At 37.9% G+C, this 21,160-nt stretch overlaps 1 protein-coding gene across 7 annotated transcripts in view; it reads right to left on the minus strand.

Moving 5' to 3' along the window:
- Positions 1-955: 955 nt before the first annotated feature.
- The window catches only part of GRIA4 (glutamate ionotropic receptor AMPA type subunit 4), a 552,658-nt gene continuing 532,453 nt past the window's right edge, over positions 956-21,160 (minus strand). For 3 of the 7 annotated variants that reach the window (XM_075337446.1, XM_075337445.1, XM_075337452.1), the window contains one exon: positions 956-1,680. In XM_075337446.1, coding sequence (XP_075193561.1) covers positions 1,516-1,680 — 165 coding nt within the window. In that variant the 3' untranslated portion in view covers positions 956-1,515. Of the gene's footprint in view, positions 1,681-9,669; positions 9,743-21,121 lie in introns of all 7 variants that reach the window. The other 4 variants (XM_075337449.1, XM_075337447.1, XM_075337450.1 and 1 more) reach the window with 3 other exon arrangements.

Consider the following 21,160-nt stretch of genomic DNA (forward strand, 5'->3'; position numbering starts at 1 on the left):
CAGGCTCTCTGTCATCACGTTATTCTGCTCTCAGATTAAATACAAAAAATCTGCTGACAGATTAAAAGTCAGAACATAAAATAATTATTATTATGATATCTTATTTCATGGAACTTTTTGTTAATTGCCAGATAAACAAAACAGTGGTAAATATTACAACAAAGGTGTAACATTTTCCTAATTTATATATATCTATAAAAAAAAAAAATCAGGGCATCCAGATCATATTAACATTAGAATAATTTACAGCAATTTCTTTTTTTACCTGTTAAATTCAAGAGATGTTTCACAATGTAAAGAATAAAAAAAAACTATATATACAACACAAGTTACCAAAAAGATGGCATGAGCGTATCAAGCATGTCACAGTGACTATAAAAACACCCTGATTTATATAAAAAAAAACAAAACAAAAAAACCCCTATCCTTTATCAACACTGTTGGTTTGCTCTCATATTACTTTACATTTGTCATTTCAGTATTTCCAAAATTTTTGAATTTGAATTAATAACTCCAGATGGCAACATCTTAGAAAGAACGCATTTTCATTTTATTTTCAGTGGGTACAAAAAAAACCACATTATTTTTATTTTATTTTTTTTTACACAGAACAAGATTATAAATAATGTCTGGAACAGGAGTGACCCGTAGTCTGATGAGAATCTACACATCTAACTGGATAATTATATTTTCTGGTGGTTCAGACAAAATGAATTACATGTGTGTGTGTGTACACTTCTGTGTGGGAGAATGAAAATTGAAGAAATTGACCCACAATTTAAAAATAAAAAAAATAAAAAATTGTTTCAATACATTGATGACGTTTTTTTTTTAATTATTGCAATGAACAGTTCCCTAAGATGAATAAAAAAAAAAGAATTGTTTTGTACTCTATTCAATTTACATCAGTTAAAAAGCAAGCATGTCATCGTTTTTTTTCTTTATTTCAAAGAAAAAAAATTAAATATTTTTTTATTTTTCACAGGATTTACATGATTATTATTTCTTTTGTTTTATCACAGTTATTCTTAAAAGAGATCTATTTTTCGACAACTGGAGCTTCATCCTTTATATGCATGGAGTTTTGTTTTTGTTTTCTCAATATACTTGGTTAGTAATTTCATTGAATTCTATAGCTATTTTTCCTTCTTTGTTAGAACAGAAGTATTGTCCATTCTGATCCCACACTTCACAGTTTAATAAGCTAAATGACAAGTCTGTTTTAATAGTCCCTTCAAGATAAATTTGTTGCTGCTAATATACTCTTTCCCACCCCTCCCCCCACCAATAAAACTAAATTATGCATTTTCCTGATATAAAATCTGAGTTTGGGTTTCCGAGCAGAGCTCATGCACACATTGTTGCTGATGATGTTTGGCGCTTTTGGACGTACTTCCCGGTCTCAGCAATATTTCTAGGTCTTCAGTGATTTTTCCATGATGTGGCTCACAGTCTGTGCTGTATTTCACTCAACCAACAGTGTATAATTAAGGCACTCAATAAATTATTTGGTTTTTATGGTAGGTCCGATGCAATTACAGCCAGTCCTGAACTTTGTCTAATTGCAGTCCCAGTGTGTACGGCCTTCGGGCAGTCGGGAGTCAAGACGCGGCCATTTTCTCCTACGCTCCCCGTAATGGATAATCTGGCTTTGTTTCGTATGGCTTCAGAAAAGGTCAGCTGAGTGATAAAAGAATGGATAATAAAGGAGAGAATTACTATATCTGATTTGTCTCCATAGAATACCACAGATATACATCCATAGATTATATTTATACTAGACATCTGCATTTTCATATTAGATTGGTTGTTTTTTTTTTAACTTCTGAGATTGAAATTTAGAATTTTACTACAATTTTATCGATGAAATAATTTATCATTGGAAATTTGTTTAGTTTTTATGTTTGTATTAATTAACTATCTAATTGCCTAAAATGGTAAATGGGATAATTTAATGATAATTAAAGAGAATAATTTGTAATTTAATGATAATTAAAGAGAATAATTTGTACATAACAAACCATTGCATCCTATTTCTATTATGTCTATGCCGGGCACAAACTTGATTGCCACATGTCAATGATAACCGGACAGAAACACTCTGCATGCAGACCTTCTCTCTCTCCATCAAGAAGATTTTTGATGGCAAAACTAATAGCACCAGAAGTAAAAATGACTACATAAAAAACTATGGGTTCAGTTTAAAGACCTGACACTTGCTCAAAAACTTTGCATTAAATACCTTGTAAAAATCCCTGTGTTCCCCTGATTCTGCCCCTTTTTTCCATTTTGCAATGTGTTGCTCCATTGCAGAGATACTCCCATTTGTTTCTTCTTGTGTCACTAGGTGGTTTTTGCAAGCATTGCTGACTGTCATATCAGTATCAGGATCTGTGGAAACTCCAGATTCCTGTACTCTAATTTCTAACTTCTCTGATGTCAGTGCAGGGAGACTCAGGCGTCAACCCACAGACTTGTAACTCATAGGCAGGCTATCAAGAGTTAATCTCTGCTAGTCTGCTTCTTAGTCTCCTTTAGTCATATGTTATGGGAATCCAAAGAATGATCAGCACCCTACCCCACTTATTGTGGTTCAAATGGAACAAATAAATCAGAATAAAGAAAAAATAACTCAACAGACCAGTATAGATAAGCTATAGCTGGCACTAAAGGAAGTGTCCACTCAGCATATATAGGAGGGGAGTGAAGGTGATTGGCTCTCCCATAGCATGTAGAAAGAAATCCCAGCACTTACATACATTTTTTTTTTTGCTTGACCCTTTAGTCATAATTTCTAAACGTTTCAGTACATCCAAAGCTTTCAACAGCAGACTGAAACATTCGGAAACTGTGAATAAAGGATCAAGCAAGAAATAATTCATGTGGGTGCCAGGATTTCTTTCTACATGCTACTGGAGAACCAGTCACATTCACTACTCTCCTATATTTGCTGCCTGGACACTTCCATTAGTGCCAGCTATAGCTTGTCTATACTGGTCTGTTGAGGTGGATTGAGCCAGACTTACTAGAGGTTGTTGTGCACTATTGTTGTGAGCAGTTGTGGTATTAACCCTTGTGGTCCCTTTGTTGCTGCCCTGCTTCTCTTCCTTTTCTCTTTAGCATCCTACTGTGTGTTCCTGAGAGTTTGCAGTGTGTTTGAGTCTCTGTTTTCCTTGTCGGTCATAATCTGTATTTCCATCACACTCCTGTCCCTTTCTTCTTTGGGGGGGGAGAGATTTGCTCTGATCAGGAGTATAGCAAGGCATGAGATTCAGGCAACTCCACCAGTAAGGGTAACCCTGAGGACAGGGATAGCCTAGGGTCCCCTAGCGTAAGGGACAATATGGAAATCCCTTGCTATCCTAAAATTACATTGTGACATCTAGAGCGCAGCATGTTAAATCTCTGCATGTAGTGTAACTGGGCATTTTATTCAGAATCTTCTCTGGGGGGGTGTGCTTTCATCTGTCCTTCCTAGACGCTGCAAATCACAGAGACGGCTAGATCAGATGCTGAGCTATGAGGGATAGGTGAAAGTGAACGTCACCAGAAAAGACTCTGAAGAAATTTCCAGTTGCAATACATGCAGAGATTTCACATATTGTGCTTCAAAAGCAATAACTGTTAATATCTCTGAAATGGACTTACGCAATACAACAAGGAAAGGAAATGGCAGAATCAGAGAACCACAGGGATTTTTACAAGTTACTTAACTCAATTATTTTAAGCAAGTGACAGGTCCTATTTAATCATCCGCTTCTCTCCATCATTTTATATGTGTCATGTATGCAAATTTGTGGTTTCCAGTTTGTAATTTTGACCTCCATGGAAGGGGGAATGGATAGGGAGAGCTTATTCTGCCTGCCCTAATTTCACCAGTTGTATAAAACAACTATGAGTCTTTCAAGTGGAAACTGCTACAGAAAAATGTGCTTTGTGGTGTGAGCATTGTTGGCTGAGGCCCCGCCCTTTCTGGTCACATAGGTATGACCTCACACAGGTCCTGCAAGGGAAAAAGTGAATCGTTTGTATAATACTAATGCTAATTCTAACAGGGGAGTGGATAACTCTGAATACCCCCCAGATATTATCTGATCCTCAGCTGCTGTCACTCAAGCAGCTGCCGATTTTATAAACTTTACTTTCTTAGGTTTCAAAACCTAAACATCCGAGGAATGTATAGAATCAGCCTGATAGTGCCAGTATAGAACTGGCTTTAAGTTATTTACGAAAATCCTGATGAATGGTTCCCTTTATCATGAAAATTTCTCTATTAGCTTAATTTACTGTTACAGTAATCAAAAATCTGGGCAGGTCCTATTTTAGAATATAGTTTATAATTTTTTATTTATTTATTTTTTTAAATACTTACAAATTAACAGGTGAAAAGCACTATTCTCAATTTTATCACAGTTTTTTTGTTTGCCATGAGAAAGAAAATGTAAAATTATATAAAAAACATGACATAAAATGAAACACTTAGTAAGATGTCAAGCCGACTTCTAATCATGTAATTGAACTACTTTTTCTTATTTCAATATCATAAAAATACAAATAGCTATATTCTTTTGACTAAGCAAACATACTATATTATACATTTTCTCTGTTTGGTTTAGCTTTTTTTTTTTAATTTATTTATTTTTTTTACTTTGCATTTTTGATCATTTCCAGTGTATTGTACTGTATTTAATTACATCATAATTTTTTTGTACTTATATAGTCTAATTATTGTTACAAAATTATATTTACTGAGAGACATAGTACTATATGTCCTAATCAAATTCAGAAACATTATGTGTATGCTCTTGTATCACATATCTACATTAAAAGGTTTTTGAGCAGGTATACATAGCCACAGAACAACTGAATAATTTTGTCTAAAACACAATACATACATCAATAAAATAAAATCTGAAAGAATATTATGAGCAATAAAATGGAATTAAGATAAGTTAATGAATGTAATGTAAATGTTCAAAAACTACAATATCAAATATCAGAATGATATCTATAATATAAACAAATAAAGCTGTTGGGTCATTGACTACAGATGCCTTGAAATGCTCTAGAACATGACTAACTGGTTGACTAATGTGATCTTCTGCCGCTACGGTAAACTATTTCAACAGTTGCCATATGCAAACCACAAATTATACATTCATAAAAATCAACAACAAAAAGTAAATATCGACTCTGGGAGTAAAATACTTTGTAGTGAAGGATATTAGTTTTCTTCATCGGAAGTCATTCTTTATAAAAGAGAACTTGCCATGTCCCCAAAAATGGGAAAACTGACTCCTCCCTTCGAACAGAGGCAAACACCAACATGTGCTGATTCACACGCAGTAGACCAGCAATAGGAGACGCATAGGCAATCTAGTTTTGAATTTCTGCTTCCCCTTACTTACTAGACCTCCTCTGTATAAGCCATATTATGAGATAATCTATAAGGGGTAAAGTTTTGTTTTTGTAGAGTGTGTCAAGATGGGGTAAGGAGACTTATACGTAGTGATGGTTGGACTCGCAGATAACTGGGACCGATGGACCTATACAGATTGAAAATAAATCCGGTACGGAGACGGATGCTGGTCTCCATAAAAGTCTATGGGGACCAGAATCCAGGGATTGAAAATAGTGACAAAAGGGATGGGGCGATAAGAGCAAGCAAGCTGTACTTACTGTGGCTCCGACGTGGCTGTAATTGCTTCCAGGCCACTCATTCACTTCCGGGGCCACTCACTTCTTTACTACATATGCACTGCTTTCCTATCCCACCGGTATTTGTGATTGGTTGCCGTCAGATTCACCCCCACCCTGAGTGACAGCATGTCTGATGCTTCCAATCACAGACACGGTCTGTGGGTCTACAGTATATCGTAAATTCACTGGCTAATGTGAACAACTAATAAAATGTAACCTTTAATATTCACATTGAAATTTTGCACTACCAATTCACTTCAATTCTGATGCCTGAGTCCAATATACTTAAAGTATCGGGCTCAAATACTGGATTTTTAAAATTATTTTTTTGGACCCTATTGAAGTAACCAACTTCATATTATTGTGGGCTCTTGAGGTGGAGGAGATTCTATCTATCTAGGTAGGAGATTTAAAAAGGCAGGGTGAGAGACTGCCCTCCATGCCTGAGTGTTAATAGTGTAGATCACATAATATACTTGCAGTAGAGGTGACAGTGGAGAGTGTTAGAGGATTCAAAAAATGAGTGCCATTGTACATCAGTGAGTAATATCATAAACACTGTATACCCCTTTTCTGAGAGGCTTAATGGAGAAAAGGGGAGCAGGCACTGGTTACTTTAAAATTATGTGGAATATATGATTAAGATAAGAGCCCACAATAATATGAAGTTGATTACTTCAATAGGGTCCAAAAAATAATTTAAAAAATCCAGTATTTGAGCCCGATACTTTGAGTATATTGAACTCAGATAGGCTTCTGAATTGATGTGAATTGGTCGTGCAAAATTTTAATGTAAAAGTTATTAGCCAGTGAATTTATTATAATTAGTGGACAAGGTAGTCAGGTCAATACAGTGAATCTACAGTATATCGTACAGTAAAAATAAAGTGCTGGGATTGTCACATCTAATAGATGCGACAATTCTGGTCAGCTGCAGGCTGCTATTTTTAGGCTGCTGGGGCTCAATAAACATGGGTCTCCCCAGCCTGAGAATACCATCCCCCAGCCGTCTGTCTTTATCTTGGCTGGGTATCAAAATTGGGGGTGACCATATGCTTTTTTAAATAAATTATTTATTTAAATAATTAAAAACATTTTGATTTATTTTGATACACAGCCAAGCTAAGCACACAGCTGGGGGCTGCGGCCTGTAGCCGTATGGTTTATCTGTGCTGGGTATCATAATATGGGGGGACCCGATGCCAATTTTAGTATTTATTTTTATAGTACAATATAGACCCACAGACAGCGCTTGTGATTGGTTACAGTCAAACGCTGTCATACAGGCTGGGGGCGCATCTGACTGCAACTAATCACAGACGCTGGTGGGTGGGTAATGCAGTGACTTTTCAATGATGTTAATAAGTGGTCCCGAAAGTGAAAGAGAGGCCCGAAAGTAGTTAAAGCCACGCCGGAGACTTGGTAACAATTGAAGCGCTTCCTTCATTCTTATTTTCTTTAATTTTCCTTTTTTTTATTTCCCGAGTTGTCAAATTTGGATCATTAGCTGGAATGCCGGGCCCGGGTACGGCACTCAGGTACGTTTGAAACAGCATGAATCCAGACTTTTACAGTTCGGGTCCGCCCATCACTATTTATAAATCATGCAATGCTCCTTTGATAATTTATACTATATGTGCAAATAACAACTTGAACACTAATGCTACCTTTTGGAAGTAGCTATCCTAAAAGTCAATATTGATCTTTTAAAGGGTTTTGACACATATAAGAGGGTAAAGGCCCCTTCACACACAGAGATAAATCTTTGGCAGATCTGTGGTTGCAGTGAAATCATGGACATATTGTTCCATTTGTACACAGCCACAAACCTGGCACTGATTGTCCACAATTTCACTGCAACCACAGATCTACCACAGATCTACCACAGATCTACCACAGATCTACCACAGATCTACCACAGATCTACCACAGATCTACCACAGATCTACCACAGATCTACCACAGATTTATCTGTGTGTGTGACAGGGCCTAAGAAACCAAACAAGATACTCCATTTGCAGAGTGTGTTTTCCTTGTTTGCCCCCCATCAGTACAAAGGTAGGCAAACTGAAGAGGCTCGTGACATGAGCTCCAAATTCTCCTGCTTTGGAAATATGCAATGTTTTAATTGCCTCTTATTGCAATTTATTATAATGTTGCAGCAGCCAAAAAAAACATAATTCTGGCTTTTTGATTATTTTTTCATAACGCTGTTTGCCGATCAGATTAATTTATTTAATATTTTGATAGATCAGACACTTCTGAAAGAAGCGATACCAAATATGGATATATATTTGTATTATTTTATTATCTTCAATGGGGCAAAATGGGGGTGATTTGAACTTTTTTTTTTCATATTGTTATAAAACTTTTTTTTCTCACTTTTAATTGTATTTACTGGTCTACTTAGTAGACTTTTAGCTGCGATCATCCAATCACTTGTGTTATACAGAGCAGTGCTTCAGATCTGCCGACATGTGCAAGGAAAGATGCGAGCTCAGCATGTGAGCCTGCATCAAAGGCAGGGACGTGACCTTGGATGTACCAATATGTCCAAGGCCGTGAAGGGGTTACTAAAGTTAGGAACAATGCTCTGTGATCAGGGAGATTGCAGGAATAAAGGTATGGCTGTAGTTTAACTTTTTTGAACACATGCCTGTCTGTATTAACAACAGTAGACAAACAGTATAGCGTTTTTCGATGGATTGCTTTACACATTTTTGTGAAAGGACAGTTTTAAACTAAAACCTGCAGAAGGTAAAAAGAAAAAATAATTGAAGACCTCTGCAGGTCAACATAGGATGCCTTCCCAGCCGTAGATGCTTGGTTAGCTGAAGCATCTGAGGAGTATAGGCTGCAATTGGAGCCTTCTATTCAATTTGTGAATACTGCGCACAAGTATCAGCTCCAAGTTATAATGAATATTAATACATCATCCATAAAAAGTCTATCGGGGCATAGAGTAAAGGTGCAATGTAACAAAGGTATTCTCCTCTAAAAGTGTAATTATATGGGAGAACACATGTAATAGTGTTGAATGCTCTGGTCTATCTTTCAGTAGTAAGCAGCCATAAGGATTTCTGATGACACCATACAGTACCCAGGCAAATAACTCTTCTGCAGATATGGACCTTCTACTGATCACCTCTTTTAAGTCATTACAGTCTAAAGAAATAGTACTGTAAGGGTGGCTCACTTTTTTGAGTGATCTATATTAAGCACTGTGCCCAAAAACTGCCCTGAAGAAGCCATTGTGTATTATGGAGAAGATGGAGCTACTTTGGATTCCGCCTCCATTCCGGCAATGTCTCTCTCTTTTGGTGGAAATAAACCTATAGTCTATCATGCCAAAAGATGGACACTGCTGGAGTAGATGTCAAATGGAGTACAAATTAATCCACATGCACTTTATACTAATTGGCTCTGTCAAAACGAGTTCAATTTGAATCCTGCATTTTGGGAATTTAGATGGAAACGCCAAACGTAAGTCCTCATCGTAGAGCGTAGAGCACTAGATAAAAATGAAATCGTTTAATCAGTATCTAAAGTACTTAGGTCTATCTAAATGTAGAATTTACTCGGTAAGCTGAGATGATCCTGTCATTAACACTGTTTAATCACCTTTTTTTGGTCTACAAATTGTGAAGGAGATTGTACTTTCCATGCTATGTTAAATGTGTAAGATGCACAATACAAATAATTTTACATCTTTTAAAGTTTATTATGAAAAACATTATGGTAAAAAAATAATACATGCACTGACCCGATATGACTATGAAGATGTAACCAAATTAGACTCCACCAATCTGTCTGCATCTTCCAAGCAATTTGATCAAAATGTTTGGGTCAAGCATCACAGCACATACTCATGATCAAGCAGTCATGGTGGAAAAAGTGGGCTGCCGGGTGCGCAATTTAACAAAAGCTGAAATGTCTCAATGATTGTAAACTTTTCAAAAACCAACATACTTTTACAGTAATGTATACTGAAGGAGAATAGCCCTGTTTTTGATGATCTGCAACAACCTTGCACTTTCTTCACCTAGAACGTAAAACAAAATAACATAACGCTTAAGGTAAAGAATCACAATGATTTGTTGCAGAATGGAAACGAACGCCAAAGTTAAAAAACAAAAAAAATAAATAAAAAATAAATAAAAAAATTGATACTGAAGTCTAGGTCACCTCACTATTAGTCAATCTCTTTGTAGCTAATCCCCAGTGCATGCAGCCATAATGCATGCAGAGAAACCTTCCTGGTGGTTCATTAGCAATTAGTGAGATGACTTCAAGCCATGGCTGTGCTTCAGTAATAATACAGCTTCTTAATAACGCGCTAAGCTGTCTTTGTATTAGCTCTCTTAGTGCGTGAAGGCAAAAGGTATAATAAATATAGCAATGGTAAAGCAAGATGATGGTGAAAAATGAGAGGGTTTACTTTCAATTTTTGAAATTTGACCTTTTGATTTTTGAAAAATAAAAAGAGTATAAATAATGTTATCACAAAATGAAAAACTAAATAAACATTAGCTATTAGGTAGCACCAAATTTAATTTTTTTTGTGCCAAAAACCTTGACTAAAAGAGAAGCAGTTATATACTGTATACTGTTCTATTAATTCGTAAATGAACGAACACCTCAAAAGCCATGATAATGTCAAATCTTTAATCCTTACTGGTTCCGAGTGTTCAGATGACCTATTAAATGCCAAAAGCTTGACCAGATCAAACATTTTTCCAGACAATGATGCCAATAACCTATTAGACTATATCTTTCACATCATCCTACACCTTTACTCCTTCACAATTATTCCTTAGCACCTTATTATCAAAAATAAATGTTAATCACCACCTGCCATTCTCATTAACAATAAAAAAAAAACAACTAGAAAAAAAATTAAAGAAATTTAGCTGACTTTTGAAAAATGTTTCATTGGTCTAATCTTATTTAGCCACATTTTCTTTCAATAATGAGAACAGCTTGGAGATAAGTTATCACAGAAGGAAGTTATCGCCAGCCATAAATTACATGAACAGTCGTGACCAAATATTTTGAGTTCTAAATTGTCGATTTTTAGAAGGATCATCTCGGAGGATGTTTATATCTCATTTTTTACATTAATGATGCTTTTTCCAACATGTTGGGGAACATGTCACAAGGCAAACATGATAACTTAGTGGCTCAGGCAACAAAACAATGAAATTTTGGGTCCTTGGCCAATAAACTCCTCAGATCTCAATACCATTGAGAAACTGTGGTCAATGCTCAAAAAGTGGGTGAACAAGCACAAACATAGAAATTGTGGTAGACTCTGAGCATTGATTGGGCAGGAAGGAATTGTCATCAGTCAGGATTTGGCCTAGCACCACACTGTTGTTTTGGCTGATGCTTGATATAACAATCCTATTTGATTCTTGTAGTTGTGGTTCTGTCCAGTCTGGAAGCTACGGGGTTAATCTTGCTCTATTGATTTCTGTCTGCTGTCAGCACTTGGTGGTGCTGTTATATGTAAACCAAAGAAATCCAAGGTCCAAACTGTTACGGAGTGGGTACAGACAAGGTCACTAAAGGCCTTCCAGCATTTTCTTGGGTTTGCCAACTACCATCGTAAATGTATTACATTTTTTTTTCTAAGACTGCCTAATCACTTGCTAGCTTGACCAAGAAAGGGGCAGACCAAGAAGCCAGATGCCATCCATGCCTTCACGCAATTGAAGGAGTATTTCCAATCTGAATCTCTATTGGTCCAGCCTGACTTCGAACATCCTTTCTTAAGGTGGATTTACACGCTATGAGATCACTAAAGCGATCTCGTTGGGGTCACGGATTTTGTGGCACACATCCGGCCGCTTTTGCGATGTCGTTGCGTGTGACACCTATTAGTGATTTTGAATCGTTGTAAAAACGTTCAAAATTGCTAATCGGTGACATGCCCCCCTCTTCCCAATTATCGTTGCTGCTGCAGTAACGAAGTTGTTCCTCGTTTCTGCGGCAGCACACATTGCTGTGTGACACCACAGGAACGAGGAACCTCTCTTACCTGCGTCCCGCCAGCAATGAGAAAGGAAGGAGGTGGGCGGGATGTTCGTCCCGCTCATCTCCGCCCCTCCGCTTTGAATGGGCGGCCGCTTAGTGACGTCGCTGTGACGTCGCGGTGACGCCAAACGCACCTCCCTCTTGAGGGAGGGATTCTTCGGTGAACACAGCGACGTCGCAGAGCAGGTATGTGCGTGTGACGCTGCCGTAGTGATAATGTTCGCTATGGCAGCGATCACCACATATCATTACAACGACGGGGGCGGGTGCTATCGCGCTCGACATCGCTAGCAATTGCTAGCGATGTTGCAGCGTGTAAAGCGGCCTATAGTGGAGGTTGATGTCACACAAATTGGATTGGGACCAGTGTTGTCCCAGGGTACATCGTCTCTCACTCAACTTTGCAAGTGTACCTTCTTTTCGTGAGAAATTTTGCCAGCTAAGAAGAACTATCATATTGGCGATTGTGAATTGTTGGCAATTAAAATGGCTTAAGGGAAATTTTGCCGCTTTCACAAAGGTGCCAAACATAAGGTCACAGTTATTACTGGCCACAAAAATCTTATGCATATTGAGTCCACCAAAAGATTAAATCCTAGCAAGCTAGATGGGCCTCATTCTTCTCTCGGTTTGATTTTCCAGTGACATTTATAACTGGAACAAAAAACATCAAAGCCAAAGTTTCTGGCCTAACCACAGACTCAGAACAAGTCCCCATTGTAGCTGAGGGTATAGTTGTACCCATGGTCTCTCTAGATCTTATTGAGAAGATTTAAAAAAATAAAAAAAATCAAGAATTATCCAGACAATACATCTTCTCAAAAAGTATTTGTACCTCCCCAGTTTCGTCTACGAGTACTCCAGCAGTTTCATGATTCTGTCTTTCAGGTTATCCTGAGATTAGCAATACAATCTGACTAATAACCATAAATTTTGGTGGTCAACTACTGTTCGAGATTGTGGAGAATATGTTAATGGTTGCAAAATTTGTGCCTGAGCAAAAACTTCCTGAATCTGCCCAGCAGTCGTTACACACTTCAAAAAAATTCTTGAACCTACCTCTCCATGGATTTCATTATTGACCTACCGCCCCCAAAGAAAAAACTGTAATTTGGGTAGTGGCAGATAGATTTTGCAAAAAGCATCTTTTGTTCCCTTGTCTGGGTTGTCAAACTCCCAAACCTTAAGTAAGTTGTTTCTCAAACACATTTTACGTTTACATGGGTTTCCGAAAAATATTATTTCCAATAGAGGAACTCAGCTTGTTTTTAAAATTCTGTAGAACATTCTGTAGTAAAATTAATATTGAACTGGCATTTTCATCAGTTTATCTCCCAGAGACCAATGGTCAAATTGAACATGCCAAACAAACACTCAAGCAATTTCTTTGGCGTTATGTCCCTGACCATCAGGCTGATTGCACAGACGATTTTCCATTAGCTGAGTTTGCCATAAATAATCGATATCTGGAATCCATTAAGACATCTCTATTATTCTGTAGTCTTGGGTATCAATGATGTTTTGGTTCCTTTTGAAGCTTGTCTGGTCTCAAGTCAGAGAAAACCTGAAAAGTGCACAGACCTCATGCAGTTATAAGAGGCACATTGATGGGCCAATCTTTGCTACTGGGAACAAGGTGTGGTTATTTCTTAGAAATATCAAACTCAAGGTTCCCTCTGCTAAGTTGGGTCCCAAGTTCATTGGTTCTCATGAGATTATTGAGATGGTCAATCCAGTAGCCTTTCATTTGAAACTTCCCACATCATTCCAGATTCCCAATAACTTTCAAAATTTTTTCCTAAAGAGATATTATTTGCCGGTGCACACTGTTGATTACCGCCTCCACCTGTCTTGGTTGGAGGCAGCATCAAGTACGAAGTAGAGAAAATCCTTGACTCCAAGATAGTAAGAAGATAGTAAGGCAATCATTGCAGGACCTTCTTTAATGGAAAAGCTATGGGCCAGAGAAAATATTGTGGGTGTCAGCTAATGACATCAATGCTTACAAATGGATCAAAAAGTTCCATTGTTGTTTTCCTAGTAAGAATGGCCCTACAGGCCCCGTCACACACAGAGTTAAATCTTTGGCAGATCTGTGGTTGCAGTGAAATCATGGACATATTGTTCCATTTGTACACAGCCACAAATCTGGCACTGATTGTCCACAATTTCACTGCAACCACAGATCTGCCGCAGATTTATCTCTGTGTGTGACAGGGCCTTAAGTGTCAAGAGGCCCCTCGTAAGGAGAAGGAGTACTGTATAGAGATGAGCGATCATTAAAATTCTCTGGTGCTTGGTCCTCAAGTTGAGCGATCAGATGCTTGAAAGTGCTCAACTCCAGTAGCGAGTATAATGGAAGTAAATGATTGGGCAGTTCAGCTCTCCTTCCACATATACAGCCAGCCATACAGAGAGCATTTCTGGGGGAAGGACGGTGTTTTTTTTTTCTTTTGACGCACAACATCCGAAAAAATTGCTTGAAACCCAATGAGAGCCATTCAGAGACTGCAAATATCTCTCCCTGGGGTGCCTGCACACATCATACAGTGAATAAAGCCTGTGCGTTGTGGTAATTGTTTCACAGACAAAGCATCTGGGCATGCGTGAAAAATCAGCCGAGTTCCGCAAGTACTAGAGCACCCCAATACTTGTCGAGGATGCTCGCCCATCAGTAGTACTGTAATATCTGTACTGGTTCCTGCTTTGGCTGCTAGGTGGCACCATACTTTTGTTGCATATGATGCTTGAAATAACAATCCTATTTTATTACTGAGACTTGTGGTTCTGTCCAGTCTGATAGCTGTAGGGTTAATCTTGTTGTCTTGATTTCTTTCTGCTGTCAGCACTGGGTGGGGCGGTTCTATATAAACTCCAGAGAAAAAGCTCCCACTTCTAGTTAATAGAGATTCAATCTTGGTTTGTGCCTCTGTCCTGAACTACTGTAGTTTGACCTGATTTTCTTGTTCATTGACCTCTGCTTGACATTTGAGTACCCTCTTGTTGTTGATTCTGTTCCTGACGTGACCTCCTGGATTTGACGTGGCTTCCAGACTATCCTTTTTTACAGCTTGCACCAGCATCTGATTCTGTGGCTCTTACACAGGGACCTCTGTTTAAGTTCAGATCCCTGTACAGGGGTTAAAGCGTGAAGGCCAGGTCAACCCGTGGGTTCTAGGAAACGGAGTAGCTTGCACCAAGCCGGTTCAAGGTAGCCATTTTGGAGCTGCCAGGTGACTACTAACTGTGCAGGCGTGACACAGATATCTTGAAAAATAAGGATTTACACTGTAAATATTGGGTCTTTGCATACTCTTGATGCATTTCAAAATAAAAGTTTAAAAACGTCTGAAATACTTATAATTGTACTTCAGTATTGAGTTGCAAAATGTCAAAAAATTTCAGGACAGTCGATAAAAGTGGGACCCTTTTTCCATGTTTGTAAAAAAAACATTAAGGCGTCTATGATTTCCTTGAATCTGAAGAAACTTATACAGATAATTTTGACTGTAATTATCATCATTGCAGTTTATAGTGACTGCAGCTGACACCTTCATATCAGAATTATCGGCATATATCATTTATAATCACAATTATTTATTATGGTTTACCAATGTGTCTGCAAAAATATTGTCTGTTTGATCTTTTTGATAAAATGTCAAGAAAAAATGAAAAGTCAAGTTGGCAACTCTGCTTCAATAACCTAAGTAACAACCCACTAAAAGATCTACAGAAACTGAAGCAGCAAATTTTGTGAAAGCCAAAATTTGTGTCATTCTCAAAACGTTTGGTCTCAACTGTAGAATTCCATGCCGACTTAAGTAAATTATCTATATACCGTATTTTTCGGACTATAAGATGCACTTTTTTCCCCCAAAATTTTTGGGGAAAGTGGGGGGTGCGTTTTATAGTCCGATGGCTGCGGGGAAGGGGTGTGCAGTGGTGGTGGAGCGGGTCATCAGAGGCAGGAGCAGGCTGTAGCAGCACCTACCGTGATGACGTAGTCCCCCTCACTAGCCTCATTTCATATTCACTGTATACCGACGCCCATCATCTCTCAACCCTGAAGCTGGTGCTGAGAGGTAGGCGGGGAGGTGTGTGCATACTAAACAGCCGGCCCACGTGATCATCCCGTACTCCTACAGCTTCAAGTGAACATGTGTGGCTATTTTCACTGCCCCCCCGCGTGTCATCATCAGCGCGGGGGGCAATGAATAAGTATACTCACCGGTCACCGTTCCCTGCAGCATCACGATGACCTCCTGTCTGCCTGCCCGCTGATGTGTGTGGAGAGCAATGCGCACAGCAATGTCGCCATCGCTGTGCGCACGGCTCCACACAAGTTAGCGGCGCTACTGCTGGAATAGACAGGAAGACGAGCGATGCTGTGTGGAGTGAGGAAAGGTGAGTAAAAATGTTTAGGTTTTTATGTGTGCCACAGAATGCTAGCCATATACAAGGATGAGGACATATTCCAGGATGGGAGCACATACCAGGATGGGGGTATTTATCAGGATGGGGGTATTTATCAGGATTGGGATATTTATCATAATGGGAGTATTTATCTGCATGGGGCTATACCAGGATGGGGACAAATATATAAGGATGGGGATAATATAGAAAGCAGGAGGATTATTACCAGGATGGGGTACCTTAGTAGAGAATTTGGGACATTACCCCCAGAACAGTGTCAGCAGCAGATCATCGCCCCATAACAGTGTTTCATGACCACATTTTTTGCTTAAAATTTTATTTTCCTATTTTCCTCCTCTAACACCAGGGTGCATCTTATGGTCCAGTGCGTCTTATAGTCCGAAAAATACGGTAATACACAGACAAGCCCATTCCACCAAAATGAAGGCTACTGCTTTCAGCAGAACACTCCTCCAGCTCATAGAGGGGAGTCTTGAGCATAGATCCCGTCTATCCTGTCTATATGTCATAAAAAGCTTTAAAAAGTGACTAAAACAATAAAAAACAATATATTTAACTATATAAAAATTCCAAGAAAAAATGCAAAAATGTATTGGCTCATAATTCATTTACTATTTTATCTATATTCACTATATAGCTAATCATAAGTATGGAAATAATAAATTATATAGACACAAAATAGAATACAAGGGAATTTGTTCTTGCTAAATTGTTTTGTGTATTTTGTGTATTATGTAAACTAATACTAAGGCTGTTTTCACAAAGCTATAAAGACATTCTGTTCATCTATTCTGTTTTAGGAACTAATAAATGGAATAGATGATCTGTAGCATCATTGCAAAAGGAAGCAGAGGGATCCCACTGATTTGAGAAGTCCTTCTGGGTTTCCCATCTATTAGAACAGAAGAAAATGTTCTGCATTCAGGACTATTTGGTGTTCACTTTTTAGAATAGACGAACAAAGTTTTTTCGCCGGCGATGCACCATGGACTTGAGGATTATTTTAAAATTGCGAGTTTTATTAAATAACAATCATTCCATCGGTCAACAGTAAAAAACCCACTCTATGCAGAGAGGGGAACACGTTCTACGCGTTACAACCACCACAGTCGTCTTAGTCATGATCAAGTCCGTGGTGAAAAAAACGGAGAAAAAAACTTTGTCTTTTCTATTGCCATACGCCACAAAACGTGCACCTCCGAGCTGAAGCAGCAACGGAATGCAAGAGCATACAAGGGTGAGCTGACTCAAACTGTGTGTTTTCCACTTTTTAGAATGGGACAGACAGACTCCGTAAAATGCCATTGGGGCCCCTCTGTTGCTATTTACATAACTGATTAAATGGATCGCTTTTTGCATTTGTGTGTTCCTAAACAGAACAGACAAACAATTTCTGAAAAGACATCTGAATGGAGCCTAACATGCAACTCCCGGTAAAGAATGAAAAGTCAAATTTTTACTGTCTTTAGAAATGTCCTAAAGTGCTTAGGCTCTGATAAAACAACAGACCCCAGTTGGTTCAGCAGAGAGCAATCCCATTTGTAGTTGAGTTTGTATTCACTTTACATAAGGATCTATTTCCAATGCCTTTAGTCAGTGAGTGAGCAAGTTCGGGACTTGGACACTTTTTTATTCAGGGTTGTGTTCATGGAAAACAAACAATATTTTTACAAAGTGCATTTGTTGAACATATCCACAGAACCCGAAAGATCCAAAGCATACTAAAAGAGTTTCCTTTAGGATAGTGTTAGAGATAGGGATGATCGAATACCTCAAATATTCGGCTTCGCAAATATTTTCCGAATACCTCGCCACTATTCGATGCACAATGTAAGTCTATGGGAAGCCCGAATAGTACCGAATACTTGTTATTCGGGTTTCCCATAGACTTACATTGCGCATCGAATATTCGCGAGTAGTGGCGAGGTATCCGGAAAATATTTGCGAAGCCAAATAATTGAAGTATTCGATCATCCCTAGTTAGAAGTTAAATATATTTTATATTTTTTTTGCTGTGTCACATTACATAGTACACTGCACTACATAAAGGCCTATAAAATGGAATACATCAGGAAATATCTGATGTAATGTTGATTGGGCCCAAGCTGGCAACATAAAATGGTAAAAAAAATAATGTAGAAGGACTGTATAATTTGCCGATCCAGAGTAATGAAAGGGTCACAGACAATGTGCAGTGCCGTGAATTCATTTAGACATTTTTAAACATTACACCCACAAACTTATTTGTATTTTATGTGATATAGCAACACAATGTAGCAAGTATTTGTGAAAGCTAAATGAAATGATACAGGGTCTTCCAAATATTCAAAAAATATAAATCTGAAAATTGTGCTGTGCATTTGTCTTCAGCCCCCCTAAGTCAATACTTTGTAGGACCACTTTTTACTGCAATCACTCCTGCAAGTCTCTTTTGGTATGTATCTACCAGCTTTACAAATCTAGAGGCTGAAGTTTTTTGCCCATTCTTCTAATATTCTTCTAAAATAGCTCTAGCTCAGTGAGATTGGATGGAGACGTCTGAGAACAGCAATTTTAAAATCTTGCCAGAGATTCTCAATGGGATTTAGGTCTGCACTGTGGCTGGGCCATTCACGTACATAAATATACTTTGATCTAAACCATCTATTGTAGCTCTGGCCATATGTTTACGGTCATTCTCCTGCTGGAAGGTGAACCTACCACCAGTCTTGTGTCTTTTGTAGCCTCCAACAGGTTTTCCCTTAGGATTGACCTATATATAGCTCCATCCATCTTCCCATAAACTCTGACCAGGTTCCCTGTCCCTCCTGAAGAAAAGCCACCCCACAGCATGAGGCTGCCACCACCATGTTTGATGGTGGGAATGGTGTTTTCTGGTGATGTGCAGAGTTTTCCCTCTAGAAATAACGTTTTGCATTTAATCCATAAAGTCCTCATCTGACTTTAGCACCTTCTTAAACATACTAGCTGTGTCGCCTACATGACCTTTTGAAAACTGCAAACAGGACTTCATAAGGCTTGCTGTCAAAAATGTGTTTCTTGTCACTCTTTCACAAAGGCCAGATTTGTGGAGTATACGACTAATAGTTGTCCTGTGGATAGATTCTCCCACCTAAGCTGTGGATCTTTGTAGCTCCGAAAGAGTGACCATGGGCCTCTTTGCTGCTTCTCTAATTAGTGTTCACCTTACTTGGGATGTCAGTTTAGGAAGACGGCCATGTCTTGGTAAGTTTGCAGTTGTGCCATATTCCTTCCATTTTTGGATGATGGATTGAACAGTGCTTGGGCTATTTTTTATAACCTATCCTGCTTTAATCTTCTCCACAACTTTATCCCACACCTGTCCAGTGTCTTCCTTGCGTTTCATGATGCTGTTTGACCTACAATGTTCTAAAACAAACCTCTGAGGCCTTCACAGAACAGCTGTAGTTAAACTGAGAATAATTTACACATAGGTGGACTCAATTTACTAATTAGGTGATTTCTAGAGAGAACTGGACTCTCAGGATTTTATTTAAGAGTATCAGACTACAGGGGGTTGAATTCAAATGGACGGCACAATTTGGAGATTTAGACTTTTTAAAAAATGAGAAAAACATTTTTCCTTTTCCTTTACAATTCACAAATACTTGTTATTTAGTGTTCGTATATCACATAAAATCTCAATAAAATATATTGTTTAACTTAAAAAAATTTGGAAAAGTTCAAAGGGTATGAATACTTTTTAAAGGCACTGTACCTGGTGTTCTATGACAGATAACAGGTAAGTGTCAGAATTACTGATGACCTGGGGAGTTAAGGGAGTTAATGTCAAAATTATTGATGTACGATTTACGAAATTTAATGTAAGGATCTTTGGTGTTCTACAGCACTGGAGAGGTTACGGAAACTACGATTCACTAGGCAATTGCAGGGGATGGTTCCAAGTTGAGGACTCTAAAGGGGTTCATATTTCTTTTCTGGGTCCAGTGAGCTCAGCTTCCTCTTTCAGCTTTGTACTAATCATAAAGATGAATTCATGGAAGGGGATACAGAGGGTGGAGCAGCGATATCTGTACAGCTATACCCCTGATGTGTCCTCTCTGTGATTGGGCAGAACGATTTAAGAGAGCTGCCCAATCATTAAGTGGGAAGTGCAGAAGATCTGTCCAGGAGCAAACTTTTCGGAGCAGAGGAAAATTTAAAGCTCTGTGCCCTACCATTGAGGCTCAATTTCTATTGGTACATTATCCCCTAAAAGAAGTAGTGAGATATTTAGTTTAATTATATAATATAATAAGTTCTATTCCCATCAAACATATAATCAAAATGTATAGCTCTTTAAAATTCACAAGAATAAACTAGAAATAACATTGGTACTGAATATTATGGTAATCAAAGTACAAGATGTATAAAAATAATGTTAAATAAGAAAAATGACTAAATAAATATCTAATAAGAAACATAATATTACAATAAACATGTCAATAAATATAAAAATAAGAAATCATAGCATGCTAAATAAAAAAAAACCATTCTTTTCATTGAGTTTAGTATATAATAGCCATTTTTGGGGAATTATTTATATGCAGAATACTAAACAATAACTCAATTTGTGGAAATAGATTTTCCTATCTTACTATTGTGTTTAAAATGAACCATAAATCAGTTCAGAGAGCTATATATTTATTATGTTAAAAATAAGTTTAAAAAAACATACTTTTTAGATATGCTAATTTATCAGCAAACTCTAAGTATGCATGGAAAAATAGAAAAAATTTGTAGAAAATCTATAAAAAATATTTTTTCAATGCAGATGTCTATAAGCAACATACACTGTACATCTGCAGCCAAGAAAATACGGAACCACTGAGCACTGAATTTCTCAATACTGAAAGCTTTTTTCATAGCAAGCATAACCAATAGACAGACAGGTCACAGCACTGCACTACACATGGCATCGCCCACTCACTGTAGTAGACCCTAGGTCCTACCCCTAAATCTTAACACT

The sequence above is a fragment of the Anomaloglossus baeobatrachus genome, chromosome 2 (assembly GCF_048569485.1).
Source record: "Anomaloglossus baeobatrachus isolate aAnoBae1 chromosome 2, aAnoBae1.hap1, whole genome shotgun sequence".
Classification (NCBI taxonomy): Eukaryota; Metazoa; Chordata; class Amphibia; order Anura; family Aromobatidae; genus Anomaloglossus; species Anomaloglossus baeobatrachus.